This window comes from Callionymus lyra, chromosome 14, assembly GCF_982586985.1.
Source record: "Callionymus lyra chromosome 14, fCalLyr1.hap1.1, whole genome shotgun sequence".
NCBI classification, from domain to species: Eukaryota; Metazoa; Chordata; class Actinopteri; order Syngnathiformes; family Callionymidae; genus Callionymus; species Callionymus lyra.
Window position 1 is genome coordinate 25,821,422 of NC_141831.1, and position 22,283 is coordinate 25,843,704.

Genomic DNA, 22,283 nt, shown 5'->3' on the forward strand with positions numbered 1-22,283 from the left:
CTCCCATGCTGCTCTGTTTAGCTCCTCCCACCAAAGACAATGAAAGGGCTTTTTTCATTTATTCATTTTATCTTATTGTATTTTTTCTTAGTTTAGAAATAATCATTAACAATATAATGTATGTATCTTTACACTGATCATTGCACTACATTGCATCAACGCATTACATTTTATTAAAGTTTTGGTTTGTGTTTACATAGGGGCGCTTGTTTGTAGAGCCCAGTGCGTCAAATTCCTCTAACTCAGCATATCTAACATCGGGCAGTTGTAACCGAGAAAAAGTTAGAAAGGTGTACTATGTCATGAGGTCACTAGCAAAGTTATATCTTTTTGAGTTCTTTGCACACTAGTATAAGGAGGTTTTTTTTTTAATCTCAATTGTATTTTCCAACAACATCTCACACACACTGACTAATTGGTTGAAGCACCTGATCAACATCCATCCTGCAGAAAGTCAATAGCAAAAAAAATGAAATACTATTTTTTCTACTGAATCAGGATATTAAAACAAAAATGTAGTGGAATTGCTGTAGAAGCTCAAGCTCTGCTAGATGATGAGAAATATGATGTTGTGAGTTCCATTGTGTCATCATTTGTAGGGATGGAGAGGAAGTGCTAGGTAGAACTGGACAGGTTTTAAGACATATTGCAGGAAAGAAAACACAGACAGTCAGTCCTAACTATAGGCTTTATCATAAAGTTAAGTTTTAAGATTACTCTTAAACATAGGGAGGTTGTCTGCCCTCCGGACTGAAGTTGGTAGTTGGTTCCACAGCAGAGGGGCATAAAAACTGAAGGCCCTGGCTCCATATCTACATTTAGAGATTTGTTGTATAACTAATCGATTTGTGTTGAAGGATCGCAATGTACTGGAAGCTTGATATGTTTGGATTAGATCTTTCATGTATGTTGGTGCTAGACCATGTACAGCTTTGTAGGTTAAAATAGGGATTTTAAATTGTATTCTGGATTCTACTGGAAGTCAATGTCATGAGGAAAGTACACGAGAAATGTGAAGGGAAGGACATGTTACGAAGGTGTAAATATGCAGTCCGTGATTTTTGTTTACTGTGTGAGTTAAGTTATATTTCCTGATCAAAGAGAAACCAAGGTTCTTTACAGTGGTGGTAGCATCAATTAGTTTGGGATTGTCTGAGATGTTGTGGACAAACTAGTACAACTTCTGTTTTGTCTGAGTTCAATGTTTGTATCATCCAGGACTTCTGTAATAAATATCTGTAATTGTAGTTGTGTTAGCTGATTTCTTTCATCTGGCTTCATTGATAAATACAGTTGAGTGTCATCAGCATAACAGTGAATGTGTCTGTTTTTGGATCTCCTAGTGGAAGCATAAAGATTGCGAAAATGAAATTAGATTGTGATATTTTGAAATGTAGGTTAGCCTAAAAATGAAGTAAAAAGATTTTCAAGATTAGAGAAAAACAATGATCCACGCCCTGCAGCAATTATCCTGGCTTTTTACGTGTTTGGTGAAACATGTGTGGGTGACTGTGACTCACGGATAACAATGAAGCACAGATGGAAATAAAAAGATATCGAAAGCTCTCCGAGTGTGACAAACATGAGTCACAGCTGGAATCCACTGCCCATCCCTCCTGCTCAGACCTGAAACACCAACATCCACGTCCAGCAACAACAACTCTGTCCTTCCAAGAAAACTCTCCCTCCTCGCACGCTACATCATCTCCCCCTTCTTTTGCTAACCCTCTCTCTTTTTTCATTCCCCCCGACCCCAGCTTTCCATGACTCTCTCTCTCTCCCCTTCTCTCTCCTCCTCGACTGCGGGTGTCTGGGAGGCTGTTTTTCCTCTGTCTCTTGCTCATGAAGGGTCGCACTAAGCTCCCTTCTCTCTGCCCATGTGTGGTAGGTAAAATCACCTCTCTGTGTCTTGTGTCTGTTTTTTTTCCCTCCATCTCTGGTGCTTTCTCTCTGCATGCCAGCCTGCTAGTCTCTCCGCTAGAGGAAATCGGCTTCATATCTCTGTGCCTTTTGCTGCGTTTACGATTGTTCAGATATGAATCAGACATGTTTTCTTTACTTCTGCTGTGTTCCCGGACACCTCCGTGCCTTTTCTCCTTCCTATATTATGGGGATTACGTGTGGGCAGCACAGCCTGGTGCATATGTGCTCGTATGTGCTGGTCAGCATGTTGGTAAATACCAGGGGAGTCAACTCAAGCAGACTTGTTGATTAGACAGAAACTAGGACATGTTACAGTTGACGGACAAGAATCTTACAGTATCCAAATAATGCTGGATGTGTATGCCTCTTTATTTATAACATGGAAGAGACATATTTGTTGTATGTTTTAAGCTAATTTTTAACCTCACAGAGGAAGATGTCCCAAGGCTCCTGCCCAAAATAACCTACAATAAAACATGTTCAAAGCATTCTTTGTCAAATTGTAGAAATACTACTTTTATTTTTAGCTGATATCATAAACATGCTGTATGGCATGAATGACTTTAATATGATCAAATTTAAACATTAATAAAAGGTTAATAGGTGATGCTTCGGCCATGTGACCCTCCTGTCATATCCGAACACTTGCAGCCATACACAAGGGTAGGAAACTCATCAGTATGAGTATTAAGAACTTTTGCCTTTGTAGCTCAGCTTTTGGCTTTCCTTCTATCCCCACTTATGTACAAGACCCCAGGATGCTCCTCAAACTGGGGAAGTGATAGGGTTAGTGTTATAGTTATGAGGGATAATCAGTGGACATTATATCTGACCGTGGTCTGGTCTCTACATGTTGATAAATGAATCCACGCCTGTGTTAACAGATGGTTATTCCACTCCTGTCATGCAAATTTACGATGCATTGGACGAGACAAACCACGTTCATTGTATGTTGATGAATCGATACGTCGTCATTCAAAACTAAATCTCACTATAAATGTGATGGGTCATGTGGGAGGAGGGACAGCAGCAGACTGTGACAGAAAGCAAGGTGATAGAATTAGACCGGCGGTTGCTGTGAGACGTTCTGCACTGAATCATTATCTCTCCGTCATTCTGGATCACCATGAGGATGTCCTCGCTGCTTTGAAAATAATATTTAACCGCGACACATGTCAACAGCCACTCGGAAGACATGAATACATGTCTTGGTGGGCTCTTTTCCGAAGACGCTACGTGCACAACATACTTGATGCATTATGCATTGCTCGCAGTCACCACTATTGGTGATGACTCCATTGTGGCATGTCAAATTTACCCGGCCGCGCGATTCTGCAAGAGAGTCGACCAGGAATGTCAGGGAACATTATTGCGGCTCTGTGGTGCTTCCATGCTCGGAGGGACGAGAGAAGGTCCAGATTGATCTCATATTGATGCACAATTGACTCCTGAATGAACAGTACATGCTGAAAAAAAGCGAAGTAAAAGGTGTTATTTACAGAAGCATTTTCCTTCAAATCTTGATGTAAGGAGATCATTATCTTCATCGTTCATCATTCATGAGTGTTAATAAGTTCCAGTGAATTTCAAATATCTTGTATACATTCTTTAAGTATTATCTATATTTTATATTATTATCATATATTAGAATCTATAGTATTATTAAGTATATCTAATCTAATCCAATATCTCTGAATACTACTGGTATCTTGCTCTAATTTAAGGGAAATCAAGTTTGTTTAATAAATTATTTCATCGAATTACTGTTTGCTTACTTGCTCTCAGCATTATCTCAGATTAAACTGAAATCTGTGACTTTTATTTTATCGGGATTTAGTGGATTTGAATCTCAATGTAATATATTATATTATATAGATATATCAATAATTAAAAAAATATATAAAATATGATACAATATAATATAACATCAACATGATATAACATAATTTTAGAGAATGATTTTATATAATATAATATAATATATAGATCGATAGATAGATAGCTACAACAAAGAACAAGGGATAACAAAATCTAAGTATAAAGAACATAGATCAAAGAAAAATAACACAAAGAAAATGATACAAAGATTAACACGTACACATATAATACATACACACATACATATACACATTATTATAATAAAATATAATTGCATCAATTCAGCAGATCAGTAATATATAAAAGTGAGGAAAATGAAGTGGTTCAATATCTGAGTAAATGCATCATTTTTTATTCATAGAATTTTGAGTCAAAAATCAGAGACATAGACATGAGATTATTTCTTAAGTAGTATTTTAGCTTTTTGATGAGAATAAATGTGCATGAAATAGAGTCTGCAACATTTAGATGGACCTGTGTTCATGTACCATTTCATTTTTGGCCAGTCATGTTTGGATGTAGTGACCAAAACGTAGTTTTCCTGAGATCTATTTGTTACGATATCTGCTACACCCCCTCCACATGTTGTCATGGCAACACTCCGGCTCTTTTGGGGTTCTATGCTGCATTACGGTGTTAATGCTACAGTCAACACTGGAGCACCAGTGTTTCCATGTGACACCCTTGCTTACATAACATTATGAAGCTGGAGTCCATCTACAGACGAGATGATGGCATTCATGAGGATTTCTTGATGTACTTGCTTGTCATGGATGCGATTCTGAGCCGTACGTTCTCTCGTCCATCTCCATGCTAGTATCTCTCTCCTGTGAGAGAGTTCATTTTATCAACCTGTCCTCATGACACCAATAGATTGCTAACGAACAAAACAACATAGAATGTGATGGCATCCATGTCTAATTGCACATTGGTCATTGAACAAAACCTGGGCCAAGCATCTCCGAAAAACATGTTAAAGACATTATGCAAGAATAGATCGATAGCACAAGATATCTAGAAGTATATGCTTCATGTGAGGATGTGAAAGTGGAAGTAAAATGAAAATTAAATGTGTCATTTTTCATATTCATTCAACTCTACCAACCCATAACAGACAAGAGTTCCCCCTTTGAGACATTTATTTATTCTATTTAAAACTCAATATTTCCTTCATTTAATATTAAACAATTGTAGATTTATTTTATGCTACCTGAGTTTTTTCAGTATATACATCATGATCTAAAAAAATACAAAGATATGGTAGACGTAATATTTTTATTTATAATGAAAATGTATGAAGTAATTCCATTCCAACACATTTCTAGAGGTCATGAAATGAAAACCCAGCACTGAAGCTGTGTCAACACTCCTCTGGGTCAAGGTGAACAACAAACACATATGCAACACAAAGAAGTTTTTTATCTGACTCACATCTTCACTTTATATTGTTATCCCTCCATTGTGCATTCTCTTCATTACATCATCACTTCATCAATTCATCTCATAATAATAATAATAATAATAATAATAATCTCTATTTATATAGGGCCTTTCCATCATCAATTCATCTCTTCATCAGATCTTCACTTCATTACGTCATCAATTCATCTCTTCATCAATCCATCTCTTCATCAGATCTTCACTTCATTACGTCATCATTTCATAACATCATTCCTTCATCACATCATCAATTCATCTCTTAATCACATCATCACTCATCAAGTCAGCAATTCAACTTCATCATCGCTTCATCAATTCATTTCTTCCACATATCATTATGCCATCAATTAATTTCTTCATCACTTCATCACCTCATCAATTAATTTCTTCATCACTTCATCACCTCATCTTTTCATCAAGTCATCACTTCCTTACTTCAACTATTCATCACATCATCACTTCATCACTTCAAACTCATCATTACATCATAAAGTCATCACTTCATCATATCATCACTTCATCGCGTCATCAATTCATCACATTATCACTTCATCATGTCCTCCCTTCACCTTGTCATCGTGTCATAATTTCATACTGTCATCACTTCATCAGGTCATCACTTAATTATGTCATTAATTCTTCTCTTCATCTGCCTGACATACATTTTAACTGCTGCCCCGTAACATTACAGAAATCAAAAGGCCTTGCAGGAGCCAAGGTGTCCCGCAGGACTCTTACCACACAGTTAGACGTCATTTATCAGCTGTTTTTGGTAGTTAGACATGCTCGGTCAAACTTAACCTCACCTCACCACTGATCTGATTAAAAGAATGTTCAGCTTGAATCTCAACTAAATGCTATCCTTGCTAGCTTAGCTAGTCCACTACAGTACTAGCTGCAGTGATGTAAAATACTAGTGAAACTTTTTATCTTTTATTATTTTGATGATTACAGGTTAAAAACAATAAACTACCATTTCTATTCTTCAAATTGTGAACATATTATGAACCTGCCATATCCTCTCTCTAGCTCGTATAAGGAATTATGGGAGGATTAATAATAAAGGGGGAAATTATCTTCCTAAAATATAAAACAAGGCAAATCACTGTTTCTCTATAATCTCATCATCTTGTCATCACTTCATCATGTCATCACTTCATCATATCATCACTTCATCATATCATCACTTCATCAAGCCATCTCATCACCACGTCATCACTTCAGTACTTCACCAGGTCATCACATCATCACTTCCTCTCGCCATCATGTCATCATTTCATCACTTCATCACTTCCTCTCACCATCGCTTCATTACTTCATCATGTCATCACATCATCACTTACTCTCACCATCATTTCATCACTTCATCACTTCCTCTTGCCATCACTTCATTACTTCATCATGTCATCATGTCATCACATGATCACTTCCTTTCACCATCACGTCATCATTTCATGACTTCATGACTTCCTCTCGCCATCACTTCATAACTTCATTACTTCATCATGTCATCACATCATCACTTCCTCTCACCATCACTTCATCACTTCATTACTTCATCATGTCATCACATCATCACTTCTTCTCGCCATCACTTCATAACTTCATTACTTCATCATGTCATCACATCATCACTTCCACTCACCATCACTTCATAACTTCATTACTTCATCATGTCATCACATCATCACTTCTTCTCGCCATCACTTCATAACTTCATTACTTCATCATGCCATCACATCATCACTTCCTCTCACCATCACTTCATCACTTCATCATGTCATCACATCATCACTTCTTCTCGCCATCACTTCATAACTTCATTACTTCATCATGCCATCACATCATCACTTCCTCTCACCATCACTTCATTACTTCATCATGTCATCACATCATCACATCATCACTTCCTCACACCATCACTTCATCACTTCATCACTTCATTATGTCATCACATCATCACTTCCTCTCACCATCACTTCATCACTTCATCATGTCATCACATCATCACTTCCTCTCACCATCACTTCATCAATTCATTACTTCATCATGTCATCACATCATCACTTCCTCTCGCCATCACGTCACCCCTTAATCTCATCATCACTTTATTGTCATCACATCATCAATTCATCACTTCATCATGTCATCTCAACATAATTTCCTCTTGTCATCACGTCATAACTTAATTTCTTCATTATGTTATCATAACATAATTTCATTTCCTCATCACATCATTGCTTCATCAAGTCATCACTTCATCCCGTCATAACTTCATAATTTCATCGCTTCATTATGTCATTACAACGTCAATTAACTTGTCACATATATCACATATTCACATCATCATGTCATCACTTCATTATGTCATCATTTCATCACATCATCAATTTATCACATCATCGCATCATCAAGTCATCACTTCATCATGTCATCACTTCATTATGTCATCACATCCTTTCATCTCCTCATCACATCATTGCTTCATCAAGTCATCATGTCATGATGGCATCACTTCATCTCATCATACCGTCATCTCGCCATCACGTCATCACGTCATCACTTCATCTCGTCATCATGTCATCACAACATCAATTCATGTAATCATCACATCATCACTTTATCTAGTCATCACATCACTTCATTACTTACTTATTTACTTATTACTCTAGTCATCACGTCATCATTTAATTTCTTCATCATTTCATTTCGTCATCACCTCATCACCTCATCACTTCATCTAGTCATCACATCGTCCAATTATTGCTTCATCACGTCATCACTTCATCTTGTCATCACATCCCACAAAAAACATTAAATTTATTCTCTCTTTAAAAAAATCCTCTATTGTTAGAATCAGCGATAAGATCTTTCATATCCATGGAAACCAGCTTCTGGGTTCTTATGTCATCAGAGATGAGAAGCTTTAAGTTAGTCATGGACTCCCAGTGTAAGAACAGAATGAGACAGTGCCCACACATCGACACACACGCATGTGTAGGTGGCCCAGATTGAAGTCTCTGAATGGAGGATTGTTTGAAAGATCCTCACTGTGAACCAGAACTGTCACTGTTTCTCAGGGTGATCCTGAAAAGGCAACACATCCATGGTGCACCTGTGTTCAGAGTGTGTTTTAAAGCTTACGTCACCCAACCAGTCCTGCGCCGCAGTCAGCCCTGAGATGAATGCACAATATTTAAATCTAGCACGCTTAGTTCTCTCACTCCACCCTGTGGGTTCACCACGTCAGCACAATCCCACTCAGGAGTGGAGAGCACCATAAGAATATAGTCCAGATACAGTACTCTGACAAGTCAAGTGCAATAAAATAAGAATAAAAAAAGAAGAATTTTCAAACAAATATAAAAGAAAGTTTCAGTATACTTAATACTTTTGTTTGTACTTGATGAAAAGGTTACATACTGAAAATTCTCGATGACATTACACACTTTTTATTCAAGAGTAACCATTTTATATTGCTTTAAATGCAAAAGTTACATTTATTGAACTTAGTATTATATTATTACATTATTTTATCACAAGCAATTGAAAATGTATTAAACAAAAACTGTTAATGAATGGTCATTATAAATATAAATCTACACAATTTGGAGTTATCTTCCTAAAACATAAAATATGGCAAATCACGTCTCTCTCTTTAACCAACAGGGGTCGCATGAACCCCAAAGTAAAATGCAGCGTGAGACACACTATATAATGACACATGTTTCCCAGTAAAACAATGATTTAATTGATTCATCTTTCTTTTTAATGGAGATGAATTGTCCTTCTGTCACTGTATGCAGTCAGTCCAGTGGGTTCATATTTAAAGAGTGCGACCTTAAGACGACCAACATCCATGCTGAGCAGTGTCTTATTGGACCCCAGCGCGGTCACATGTCAAACGGGCAACCTGCACTAGCGACCCCCCCCACACACACACACACCCCACACACACACACCTAAACCCCCCTTCCACCGCGCAGCTTCCGTGGTGCTCCTCGCTCGGTGGCGGTGGACCGAGCATCGGTGTGTGTGTGTGTGTGTGTGAGAGAGAGAGAGTCTCGGGACTGATGTCTCTGTCTGTCGGGAATCTAAAGTGTCTGTCGCCGGTCATGTGCCAGTGTAAGGTCATCTGCAGCAACCGGACCCTGTCGCTCATGTTCGGCTGTAAGGTAAGAGAGACATCATCTTCATCATCGCGAGGATGGAGATGATGATGACAGATGAGAATCATGACGTTTCCTTCTGCATTCCCCCCCGTTTCGGTGGTCCAGTCGGGATTCCCGGCTGTTAAATGGCTGTTCAAAAGCTGCTTGCATTCGAACCGCGGATCGTTCAGTTAGGATTTGTGTGAGTTCATCTTCCCCCGAACTGTAGGCGACCGTTGAAGCGATGCAGGTGGGAGAGCTTCCATCAGAGCTTCTGCAACCAAAGGCTTCAAATCACAATTGTTTCCATTGAGATTTGCATCTCAGCACAGCAGGAATCTGACCTTGGAAGATGCATGTTTGTGGCTCAGAGCTACTGATGTACAGGCTGCAGAAGAGAGAGCCTGAGCTGCTGCTGTGGACCACTGATGAACATTGACCAGCAGCAGCTTTATTTTAAACATATACAGTCAAATAACTAGCAGTTTGACCCAAGGGTGAGTGGGAGTTGACGGTTTAGTTTTTTGACGAATGAGAGAGTCGGTTGTTTTGTGAGTGTCCATCCCAGTCCAACAACCAGCCCAGGGTGCTCTGTGGTTCTGGAGCCAACTCAGAGGTTTCTTCCACATGGACACAAGTCTGGTGCCGTAATGAAGCCAAAATCATCTACTCTGGTGTATAGTCGGTGTGTGTGTACACGGCTCCAGATTATCCAAACAGTTTCCTCATCGATCTTGTGTTCTGCTGCCTGGATCTGATCCACTTCCTGTTTGGGTTTCGTGTGTATCTTGTTTCTGTTCCTCAGTGTCAATAAGTGTCCCATCAACCAGAGCAGAGACGTTTGGATGACGTTCCATTACGATGATCTGATTATGACTCATTCCGATGATGGCGTTCCGTCTTGTATACATGTTGTTGCTTCACCGATCACATCGTATCTTAAAGGTAGCTTTAGAACTAGTAGTTAATGTGTCATTTAAATGTGTCATTTAAATGTCTGCAAGTATTTCTTTTCTATAATAATCTCACGTTAGTGTATCGATAAACTCTTTTTGTTTACATATTGTTTCATGTGACAATATGTTCATAAATAGCTCCGAAACACAGGAGCATATTTAAAAAAAACGTTCAGAAAAGGTTTACAATGTCTGGCAGAAACCTCAAGTCCGACGCTCATTTGTCCTTCTTTTTACAGTTGCATCTGAACACTCTAGTAGTGGAAGAACTATATTATTATATTTGGGGTTTATTGTGTATAATATCTAATTCAAATAATATACACTTAATTCTTCTGACAAACTGATTGTATTGCAACTTTCTGGTTTTATTCATGATCTTTATGAAATAAATATGAACTAGATTTAAAACAGTACGGTTTTGAAGGTTAACATCAGTATTTATTTAGACTGCCCTCTGCAGGAGATGAACTGTGGTCTGATGCTTGTTAAGAACTGGAATGTGTATTTTTTCATCTAAATGTACATTTATAGGTGCATTTAAGGCAATAGATGTTTTGCATTTTGTCACTGAACTTTGATGCACAGATGTAATGAATAAATAATAATAGTGTAAAAAAATACTTTTCACCTTCTCAGGAAGATTTTTTCCTCTTTTGTTAAACAAACATGAATATTATTCCTGCTTGTGATGAACAGATGAACATACTCTGAAGTGTGACGTTGTGGAAATAGACCAAAATAGACCCATATTTCGAATATTTTTCTACTATCATTTTAAAATAGGGATGATTCAGTTTAGGGTTTATTGACAGTTAAGCAATCAGCTGCTAGCAACTGCTAATATTGTCATGTATTGTTAAACCTTTTAATCAATCCGCTCAACTACAACTTAAGGCTTAACTTTTTTTATTTATATGTGTGATAATAAGTGAACGACAAATGTTTTTGTGTGGTCTTTATTTGTGTTGTGTTGAGGGATTTTAGAAGATGTTTTTGTTTAAATTGAATTCAAAATACCTTTGAACTCACTCGCATTAATATGTTGGTAACATTTGCTGTGCTCACGAATAGAGCTGGAGGTGATCTTCTGTTTTTCCATCAAGATAATGAAGTTGCATTTGATGATGTTGAGGTCAAAATATTCTGGGACGAGGACATTGATGAAATAAATGCTGAAACGTTACATTGTGTGTCAGCACACCACTGTATCGATCATCCCCATGTTTCTGTATCATATTGTTCCTTAAGGGCACAGAAAACTACATGATGATTAGTTTGACAATAAATATTGTCACATTCTGGACATTTTTAATGTACATTTAGATCAATGGATCAAATAATACATTGAACTGAATGGCACATCCATGTGGGACAAATAAAGGAAAAATCTCTCCATCTATCGTTCATAGGCGAGCATATGCTGCCCACAGCTCTTGCCAACGTCATCATATATCATATGTCGTCATACCTCATCATTGTTTGACCCGGTGTTTTGCGGTTAAATACATTTCAGCTGAAGCTGAAAATTCACTTTCAGCCATTTTCGGCCAAAAATGTTTGGTGCATCCTTCAGAATCAGAATCAGAATCAGAATCAGCTTTATTTGCCAGTGAAGTAAGAACAAAACATGATTGTGTTGTGGTGAAGTGTAAAAAGTGAGACAATCACAGAGGCAGCCATTTGATAGACACTTTCTTATACTTGAGCTCTCTTTTGATGGTAACTTGCCATGTGATCTGATGCTTCTTAACTCGCAGTATGCTTTTAAAGATCCTTGATGTGCTTGTCTATGTGTTAAATACAGATTATTGTGTTGGGAAGCGGAACACTCTCTCATTTAATCATTGATGAGTAAGGGATCTGGGAGCCGTCATCTCGATATCAAAATCAATGATTACCTCACTCAGTGCATCGACCCAGAGATTTCTTTACTGGAAGGAAGACAAGGAAACGACCTGCTGTCACTCATTACCAGCCAACCAATCACATTATATTTTGAGTTAGAGAATATCGGATGAGGGCATCAGGGCAGAGGTCACCCGGCGTCTCTGATGTTGCTTTCACATTTTGAAATGCTTAACAAGCAGATTTTTAAATACAGGTTTGACACATTTATTCAACTGAAGGTCACTCTCTGATGGTACACTACCTGCACCCTCGTTGGATCCACACCATACAAGGATGCCGCTCTATAACATCCAGTGATTGAAAAAGTGCTGCTACACGCTGTTATTCATCACACACTGAGGGACTAAAACATCACTCCATGAGTCTGGCACATGGATACATCATCAGGCACACAATCAAAAGCAGCCCCAGCATGCAGCAGTAACACACACAAACATATAGTTTGAGTAATAATTGTCATAAATCACATGGCTAGTAGTGCCTTTGATGAATGTGAATATCAGCTCCACTTCTAATTGTGCGCAAATAGAGGAGTTCTATCTAGAGAGTTCCCCAGAAGATTTGTATTTTAGTCCACACTATAGCCGTATAAGCATAGCTGGAGACACTGAACGCAGGTAGATCCAAACGTACATGTGCAGAATCTGGGATATCTGCACGATCCAAGAACACATGCTGTTGCCAGGCCTGTTTCGATTGGCCTGTTTTGTGGCAAACAGATCCAGACAAAAGACTGTTATAGTGCACGGTCTGGGAAAATGTGTGACCCATTTGTGCATTGAAAAACTTTATTTATGTAACCAAGAATGTAATGTTATTCCCCTTGTGATATACTGGGAGCTTTAGATCGATATACACTTTCATCACCATGATGGACACAAACTCTCAAGAGTGAAGCTTCTTCCCTCAAAACTGACATGCTGGCCAACAAAAACTGTCTGTAAGTCTGATTGCAATGTTGTCAATCTTGGAGGCTTAATCTATCTAAATGATCTATGTGTTTCTTTCCTTTTACACCAATTCTACTCTTGTTGGAAGTGTCTGTTCCTAATCGTATCTGTAACATTGGCATCTTAAGAGGTCCTAAATAACAACATACATCTGACAGGCCACACAATATGTTGTACATCTGGTACAAGAGAAACTCTACATTTCATTGAAATTATATCATACCAACAGTAAAATATAGTGGTGGCAGTTTGATGGTCTAGAACTTTGTAGGCGCCTTGTTAAGGCAAAAGTAATATATTCATTGTTAAAATATGTATGTTGCAAAGGGCTTTAAATACGTCTTAATTTAACCAGCCACTATTTCTACACACAGACTACTTTTATTCCTCAACTGGACAGTCCTGGATAACCTCTTCATGATGAATAACTATCAGTGTGTTTTATACAAAGCAATGAAAGGCATCAATACCTTTGTATCTGGTGTTCCTGTGGATTCTGACGTTGTGTCAGCAGTGACGGTATCATTTGGGCAAGATGGGACAACTGGACAGGTTCTGTTTATTTGCTGTTTTTCAGATGGGAGTCCAAGTGCTTAGTAGAATGACGTGGAGTTAACACAGGCAGATGATGAGTGCCTGTGAAATTTATGTCCACATGAAACAAAAGGTGATCATGCAAATGTGACATAAAAACTGAGACTCTCAGGAGAGAAGATGAATGGAAAAAAGCGGAGATGGCTTCGTTTTGATGGATTGTGAATGAACTAATGATGATGATGATGGTTCGTGTGGATTTATAGAGCTGGTTGATGGATGTGAGCCACCATTGCTTTATACATACAATACTCGCATAAGGAGGGTGACATTTGACAGATATAATATGTTTACCTGAATAAAACTGAGCAAAACAAGAGCTTTCGCAGCATGTTAGTCTCACAAATTCACTTTTGTTATAACAATAAATGATTATAACGCAAATGCACTTAATAGTTCAGACCTAGTGGTGATGGTAACATTTTTCTCCATATAGATGCAAAAATAAACAAAGCCAACAACTATTATTCATTCAGACAGTGTTTAGCAGTCTTCAAGCATGATATCAAAGTGTTTGTCTTATAGATGCTGCGTATAAATAAGAAAATACAACTATTTTACATTCAAACAGTAAGGATCTTTGTTTACTTTTTGGTGAGGTTTGAAGTGTTTCCTCCTTTAGTTTTCTAATTTCAGTGTGATGTTTGCAGGTTATTAAAGGGTTAATATTAAGCCCACATTCCTCCTCCTCAAATCTAGTATTTCCAAATGTGACTCCGACTGGCAGGTTTATCAATAATGCTACGTGTCTTGTTTTCCCTTGAGATAGCAGAAGCCATTGTTTTGAAGACGGTATCGTTTTACTTTTTTGCATGCTGGTCACAAAATGGTACCGATTGGTTCTTGTGACAACACTAATGCATCATAAGTCTCTTAAAGTATTGTCCAGCGTTCATATCCTAGTGTTACACAGTGCAAGAAAAAAATAACCAACTCGACTCCTGGTTGAATTCAAAGCGTTCCGCGGTCCTTGACAGGTTATTGTATGTTCCATACAATTTGCTTTCCCTTTTGATCAGATGTCAGATGCCACAGTGTGAAGTCATGAGGTCAGCTGAACTTTCCTCTGTATTCTTTTTTATTTTAAGAACATCTAAATATGTTTAACTGGTCTGTTTATGTTGTCGGGTCTGTGGCCAAACACCAAGAAGGCATTTTGTCGAAGTTGAGTTTGGAATGTCCCCTTCAAAATGAGTGTAAATATGTCATATCATAATTTCAATGCTGTCCAAAGATTTCTATATTAGGAGACAGGACTTGAGGACCGAGTAAAACACAAACCACACTGGGATTGGGGTTGGCCTGTCAGGTGGGTCCGGCGCTGGTTCTTGAGCCGGCTGCCCACCATGTTCCTGCCGACAGTCACATGTCATTGGTTCTTTGGAGATGATACTTTTACCTCTAGTCGTTACAGTGAATTAAGGGTCAGCTCAAGTGGTTCAAAGTATTCAAGCATCGATGCGTGTTGGCTTCAGGGTTTATCTCTCGACAGCGTAGTTCACAGTCAGGAAGTCGCCCTGGATGCCATAGACCTGAAAAGTGAGGCCAGGGACTCGCATGTGGCCACGTTAGTGCATGTGACCGCTTTGTGACCCTGGTCTAGAAAAACACTCTATAAATATAAAATACTTACTAACTTACTTGTTTTATATATATATATATATATATATATATATATATATATATATATATATATATATATATATATATATATATATATATATATATAATAACATCACTGACTTCTAGATCAACATCAACTCATTCAATGAATTGAATTGACTATCAAGGTGCTCGATGAACCTGTCAAGATCCAGCACTGTCAGAACCAACATGATGAAACCTTGCATTAAATCTTAATCCTCTGACATGAAGGTGTGATGGTGCAGCACAGTGGAAATAGTTTTTTGCCCGCATTCAGTGGTAATGACCCGACATTTCTTTGCCTCATTTAAAAGCTTCAGCTTGGCCCTGGAACCAATGATGATGGTAGAAACAGTTTGACCTTTGCTCCATATGACCTTGTTTAACGCTTCTTCAGCCGCTCAGTGTGCAATTATTGGAGAATAAACTCTACAAGTGAGAGTCTACAGAGATGTAATCTTTTATGTCCTGTTATAGGTGAGCAGGAACACCTTGTGGATTGTGGTATCTAGTGGGCAGAAGGGGATTTAATTCCCTCATGTTGTACTTGGCCACCTGCTCATAATAAAGGTTCCTCAGGAAAACAATTTTCAATTGACATGGATTTCAATTATTTTAGTTGAAATGCATGGTTTTGACTTAGCATGGATTTTAAAATACACCGAAGAGGTTATGTTAACTACAACCCGCGGGCTGTAGTTTGGGGACCACTGTCTTATATTGTGCATTCATGAATTTGAATAGCTTTAGTTGCTTGCTAAGTTGTCATGTTAACTCTGCCCCCTGGAATGCTTTGATAATGCAAAGGTCCCATAGTGATGCATTAGGACATTAAGTATAGTTTTGAGGAAGAGGAAGCAGCACAACTACAGGATAACAACACGTGTTGCAACACTGTGGGGAATAGTACCAAGATAGAGCTGGCGGATGATGAGTGAAGCTTGTCTCCTCTGAGACTAATGTATACATGAGTTAGAAGGTTTGTGCTGCCACTGATGATGAAAATTAGGTTGAAACATGTTTTGGGGTTTGGCTCTCGAGGGGACTCCTGAGAGTTGATTAAAACCGAGGAGGAAGTGATGGATTTCAATTAGACAAAAGACGGTATGTTGACCTCATAAAAGTGGTTGCTTTAGAGCAGATGATGCAGGTGGATGGATATCCTCAGCTTGTTATAGGTTGACATTTTGTTTCTCCTAGAATTTAAAAGTGACCTTTTTGTTCTTATGCCTCCTGAACTTTATGAAGCAGCATTTCTTTGGATCCGAAGGTGTTAACAGGTGAAGAAACCTCCTATTGTTATGTAACTTTGTAGAATGTATGCAGGATCCAGGGAAGTTGGTGGTTACATAATATAGGACGGTGGATGTGGAGCTACACTGCTTATTAAAGAGAAATCGATGCTCTCTAGCTCTTGACCTGTAATTGTGCCACCAGCAATGAATTCTCTCCACTCTGCTGTTTTCTGTCCTAAATATTGATTTCCACTCTTTTTTATTTTGCCACCCATCCCCCATTTCTTTCTCCTCTGTCTTCCTCTCTGTTTCTCTCTTTCTTCCATGTGCTGTCTTAGTGTAATGTGATGCTATGGAGCTGCATCTCTGCTCTGGTTGCTAGGCAGCCTTTGTGAACCGGGGCGAGGTGATGCACCTCCCTTCCGTGTGTCCCTCCGCCCAAAAAAGAGTCAAATAAATGGAGAAAGACAGTTAGAGGTGGAGAATGGCAGCCGTGGCCCTCTGCAAACAATCAGAGAAGCTCTCTATTATTTCTGACTGGATCGCCTCACATCTGCAGTGCAGCAGTAGGCAGCGAAGAAGTCCATGCTCCTTCATAAATTCAAGGTCAGCGTGTTACACCTCCACTGTTACCACGTCTACGCTGAAGCTTCCTGCAGCTCTGTGTCATCACACCTCTAATGAAAACTACCATGTGTGGCCCGCACAGTGGGCTGCTGGCGGGTCGCCCGTGTGCGGGATTTGGTGGAGGTATAGAATGTCAGCCACACCTCCCTCTCTTGCAGTCCAGCATTTAGATCAGGGCAAAGTAAAAGCAACATTAAAGGCAAGAGAAAGAATGAAACATCAGGACGAATGGCAAGATGGCTGACTTGCTAGTGAAGCAAAATGTAAAAACCTGAACAAACATTTCTGGGCTTTCAACAAGAAAACCCAAAAGTTTAAAGGGTAACTATTGTCAAAACCCAACTCTCATGACTCGCATGTTTCAAATGTTGAAGTCTTCCTCTCCAAGAGGCAGTAAGTCCCTCGTCGAGATGATGTTTTGAAGTTATTACTTTATAAAGTTCTCCCCCGTCTGAAATCTTGGCAAACGAGAGGTTACAGAGTGGAGTCTAAAATGTTGTAATAACAGCTTCACTCCTCCTCCAGACATCTGTAATCATGCCCCGCTTTTTTTATACGAGTCCCTTTGGAGGTGGAGGCTTCTGGGATCTATGAAACGTGTCAACAAACCTCGATGTTTGACCAATCACCGCAGAGTTGGCGTGTTTATGGTAAATGAGATTTAATCTCCAGAAAAAAAAGTTCAGTGGGCGGGGCTTAAACACATTTTTTAATGTAAATATTTTAATGAAAATAGAGTTTTGTACAAACAGAAACATACTGATGAGTACATTAGCGGTCCAAAATCCATTTAAGAGACACTTAACAACACATTAGTTGAACTTAAAGAAAACATGCCCGATCAAACCTGACAGGCCTCAAACTATTTTTACTCCATTTATATTGAATTGAATGACAATTAAAATCCTTGAGTCCTTAAATATAAGGCTTTATTTGCTAATCTCTGAAAAAAAATCTGTAAATAAGGTTATATTTAAAATGGGTTATTTGTATATAAATATTTCATTTCATTTTAAGATACTCGTTATATATCTATCATACATTTTACAATTAAATAGTAAGAATTTGGTTCAATCTTATTTTATATACCTTTTTTAATAATATTAAGGAATCAAATTAATTTTATATGACACAATTTCAATTTCAGTTTATTTAAAAGGACAATGTGAAGTTAAATTAAAAAGATGGCTGCACCAGATTTAGCGCAATGCTACTTTCCATCTGTAGTCCTCAACACAGATGCAGAAAGTTTACATAATACATCAATATACAAATAAAGCAAAAACACAATAATATACAAAAACACAGTACAATCTAATATTGTCAATGATGGCTAAATACCCGTCTGGTACTATTAGTACGAGCAGGACTGACACCTGACATATTCCTCCTCTACCATGTCCAAGAAGTACTTTGAGCGAGATTTGTATTTACGACATGAGCTAAAAGATTCATAATGAAATGTTGTTGGTCGTGTCAGAAACTGGGATTGCACCTTCAAAACTGTTTGTTTCACTACATTAGACCACATAGAGAATATTGAAATATGACCCACACCTGACCACCTCTCTCCCTCTGTGTCCCTGCAGAAGTACAGGTACCAGGATGAGGAGACGCCCCCCTTGGAGCACAGTCCAGCACACCTGGCTCCGGGGAAAAGTGCTGAGATGCTGCACATGAGCGACAAGAACCTTGCAGCCATGGAGGCCATACATGGCTACACTCCACACACGCACATCTCTCCTGTAAAAGTAAGACACAAGCCCACACAGACATAGATCAATAGCTAACAAGGGCAGGACAGAGTTATGTGGCAGCACTTTAGGATGAACAAGGTGTCGGGTAAAGAGTATTAACAAACGCTTGTGTTGTTTTCACAGCCACTCGACATCAACATGCCGTGATCACAGCTTTTGTTTTTACCAGTGTTATTAAGTTATTATGCGTTAACATAACTGTTAGTTTTTCAGCAACGAATGCTGTAAATTATTATTTTGTCAAAAACATTATTTATTACTGTGATTTCTAACAGCCTTGTTACTCTTTACTTCATCAATCATCATTCAGTTCAATTAGCTCACTTGAATGTGTGGATGAGGTAAAGACTGGAAGAAACACGGCGTCTGTTAACTTTATTTGCTCCTTTCTAAAATTAATGACGCATTAATGACAATAGGATTACTATGGTTCGTTCAAGAACTTGTTATATTTTAAATAGCGAAACACTATAACTAAACCCAGACACAACACACAGAAAACACATTGACTCTCTGTCCGTCAGTCAATACATGTAAATGCTGTTTTTTGCAAAGTTAACATTGTTTGATTAGTTCATCGTTGTTTGCACTTGTTTTATTTTTATTTAGTTATTTAGTTATTTATTTAGTTCACACTTTGAGTTTTGTTTTCTTTGTCATTTTCATTTAAAGGTTGTTTCTTAATACAGTGTTGTTCAATTTAATTATTTTTATTTGATAGATTTGTGTGATCAATAGTTTTGTGTAATCAAGATTTTTGTATGTGTTTAAGCTACCACTAATAAATCGGTACACAAAATTTACGATCGGTGCACCCCTAATTTGGCTTTATTTTATTTATTTTTTGTTTATTTCATTTATTGTTCTTACCTTTTGTCTGAATTGTTAAATTACAGCAAGACCAACATATCTGTCACGAAAACAGTTACCAGTGCCATACGCTTACAGCGAGAGGTTTCTAGGGAAATTGCAAACATTGCATGTTGGAGGAGGGAGATGTTAGTGAGGGCACATCAGAAAGTTCGGAACCCACAAAGAAAGGTGGCAGCCACTTAAAAAGAAGAGAGATTTAAATTTTTCCACCCTTCAGAATGGCCAAAGTGGTTGACAAGATTTTAAAGGTTTTGTAAAGCAACGGCTCTTGAAAACAAACCAGGTGACTATCAAGTGAATTCTCTGCTGTCTGTAATTAGTGACGCAGGTAATGTCTGGCTGTTTAACCACTAAGTTATGATGAAGTTAGCATCACATTTCAACAGCATTATGTTGTAAAACACATCTGTTTTGAAAGAGCACAGTTCAACTTGAGTGCTCAAGAACTTGTAAGGGACAGAATGAAGTTGGAATAAGAGACAATAGAGACTGTCAGATACAAATAGAATCAGAATTAACTCTTGCTAACGTAATACAAATAGTAAGAAGAAATGAAATTGAAACTACAAGCAATTCTGCACAGCAGCTCTTCATAAAAAAAAATCACTTTATATGCGTACTATTAAAATAAGAGGAAAATCCCAAAGAAAGAACATAACCAAGCATAGCAAAATGGGAAGTGGATGGAAGAGCAAACAAGGAAAGATTGTCCAGCAAAAGAGATACAGTGTTGAAAATGTCAGAAGAAAGGACATTTTGCTGTAGTTTGTGACAGAAAGTGACAGACAACTACAATATTACGGACTGTGAGGATTGTCTGTTCCTGGAAGAGATGGGGACAGAGAGTCCAAACCCCTGGGTGCAAAATATCAAGTTAAATGGGGAAAATGTTGAATTTAAACTTGACACAGGGGCAGATGTCACATCTATTCCAGAGAAAATGTATAGACCAGACAGGGATGGTAAGCTGCAAAAGCCAAGGAAGAAAGTACTAGGGCCCGGCAGTTACCCTCTAAAAGTAAAGGGCTTCTTTGGGGCAAAGCTAGTAGTAAAAGGGCAGAGCACGTCACAAGAAGTTTACTTTGTATAAGGTGTAGACTTCAGAGCAGCCCAATCCCATTGAGCTGGAGTAGAGAGCAATACATGGTGTCTCCCTTTCCTTTAGAGAAGAAGACAGAAAAGAACCGAAGTGGATCAACCTATGGGAGTTAGCATACCTTCAACAGTTACAAACAGATATAAGAATAACAAAAATAACAAACACATGTTTTTCATGAATAGCTAATTTAAGCTTAGTTGTTGAGGTTCATTAAATATTGAATCTGATGGAACCAGAGCTGCACAGCCTACATTTATCTGTGTATAAGTGAGTCATCTTTATATTATTTACAAAGATTGAATCTGTGGATTCATGGTTTATTATTTAAATTGTTAGTTTAAACTTGCTCTATGCTACCAGTTCCCTGCCAAGAGTTTATGATAACTTCCCTTAATTTGTAGACCTCAAGTCCCTGAATGCAGTGGTTAAAAAGGAACATCATATTCTCTCATCAGGGGACCCAAAATTAGGAATGATGAAAGATGCAAAGTTTTCACAAAGCTCGACGGCCATTCTTCATTTTGGCAAATCCCTCTCACACCAGAGTCAAGGTCCATGTGAACCAGTTGGAACCAGGACCTTCTGCCGATATACAGACTTGTCGCCTTAAGGCTGATGACTTTTATGTCTGCAAACTTCAGGAGTTTGACAGCAGGGTGCCTGGAAGTGCAGCAAGAACAGCAATGGTGTCAGGACACTTGTGGTGAAGAATGTCACAAAATAGGTTACAGGACCTGGAACCATTGTTGCACACTCCTGTTCCTGACCCACATTAGCAGGCCGCTGGCATGGATCTGTTTGAGTAGTCAAAGGCACAGCACCTCTCACATAGATTGAGATATTTTAAACACATGACAGCAGGGGTCACTATTAATTCATCAAAGAGGCTTTTGCGTGAGATGGAACTACAAAGACCAACACGTGGTTACCCTCCAGCCAGGTAAGATTAATATACTCTTCAGATAATATGCATTTAAATGTTTTTTCACAGTTATGTTTATTGCTGAGTGTGTTCTTGTAAGCACCATAAATTAGGCACAATATTTTAATAATAAATATATATTGCTGCATTGAAAGCAAACAGTAAAAAAATTGTCTTTTTTAAAGTAATGCAAATGTAATATTCAATAGATAGTGTTCATAATTTAAAGACTGCGGAGAGAACTTTTTCGTCTACATTCAAGAGGCAGGTCTCAGCATCAAGTGATGGTAAATCCCTGTGAATACTGGACCCACACATACAAA

At 38.3% G+C, this 22,283-nt stretch overlaps 1 protein-coding gene across 4 annotated transcripts in view; it reads left to right on the top strand.

Annotated features, from left to right (window-relative positions):
• dlg4a (discs, large homolog 4a (Drosophila)) overlaps positions 1-22,283 on the top strand; it is a 75,957-nt gene that overhangs the window by 9,161 nt on the left and 44,513 nt on the right. For 2 of the 4 annotated variants that reach the window (XM_087806815.1, XM_087806817.1), the window contains exons 1-2: positions 9,277-9,416; positions 18,899-19,060. In XM_087806815.1, coding sequence (XP_087662941.1) covers positions 9,315-9,416; positions 18,899-19,060 — 264 coding nt within the window. In that variant the 5' untranslated portion in view covers positions 9,277-9,314. Of the gene's footprint in view, positions 1-1,618; positions 1,885-9,276; positions 9,417-18,898; positions 19,061-22,283 lie in introns of those variants that run through there. The other 2 variants (XM_087806818.1, XM_087806819.1) reach the window with 2 other exon arrangements.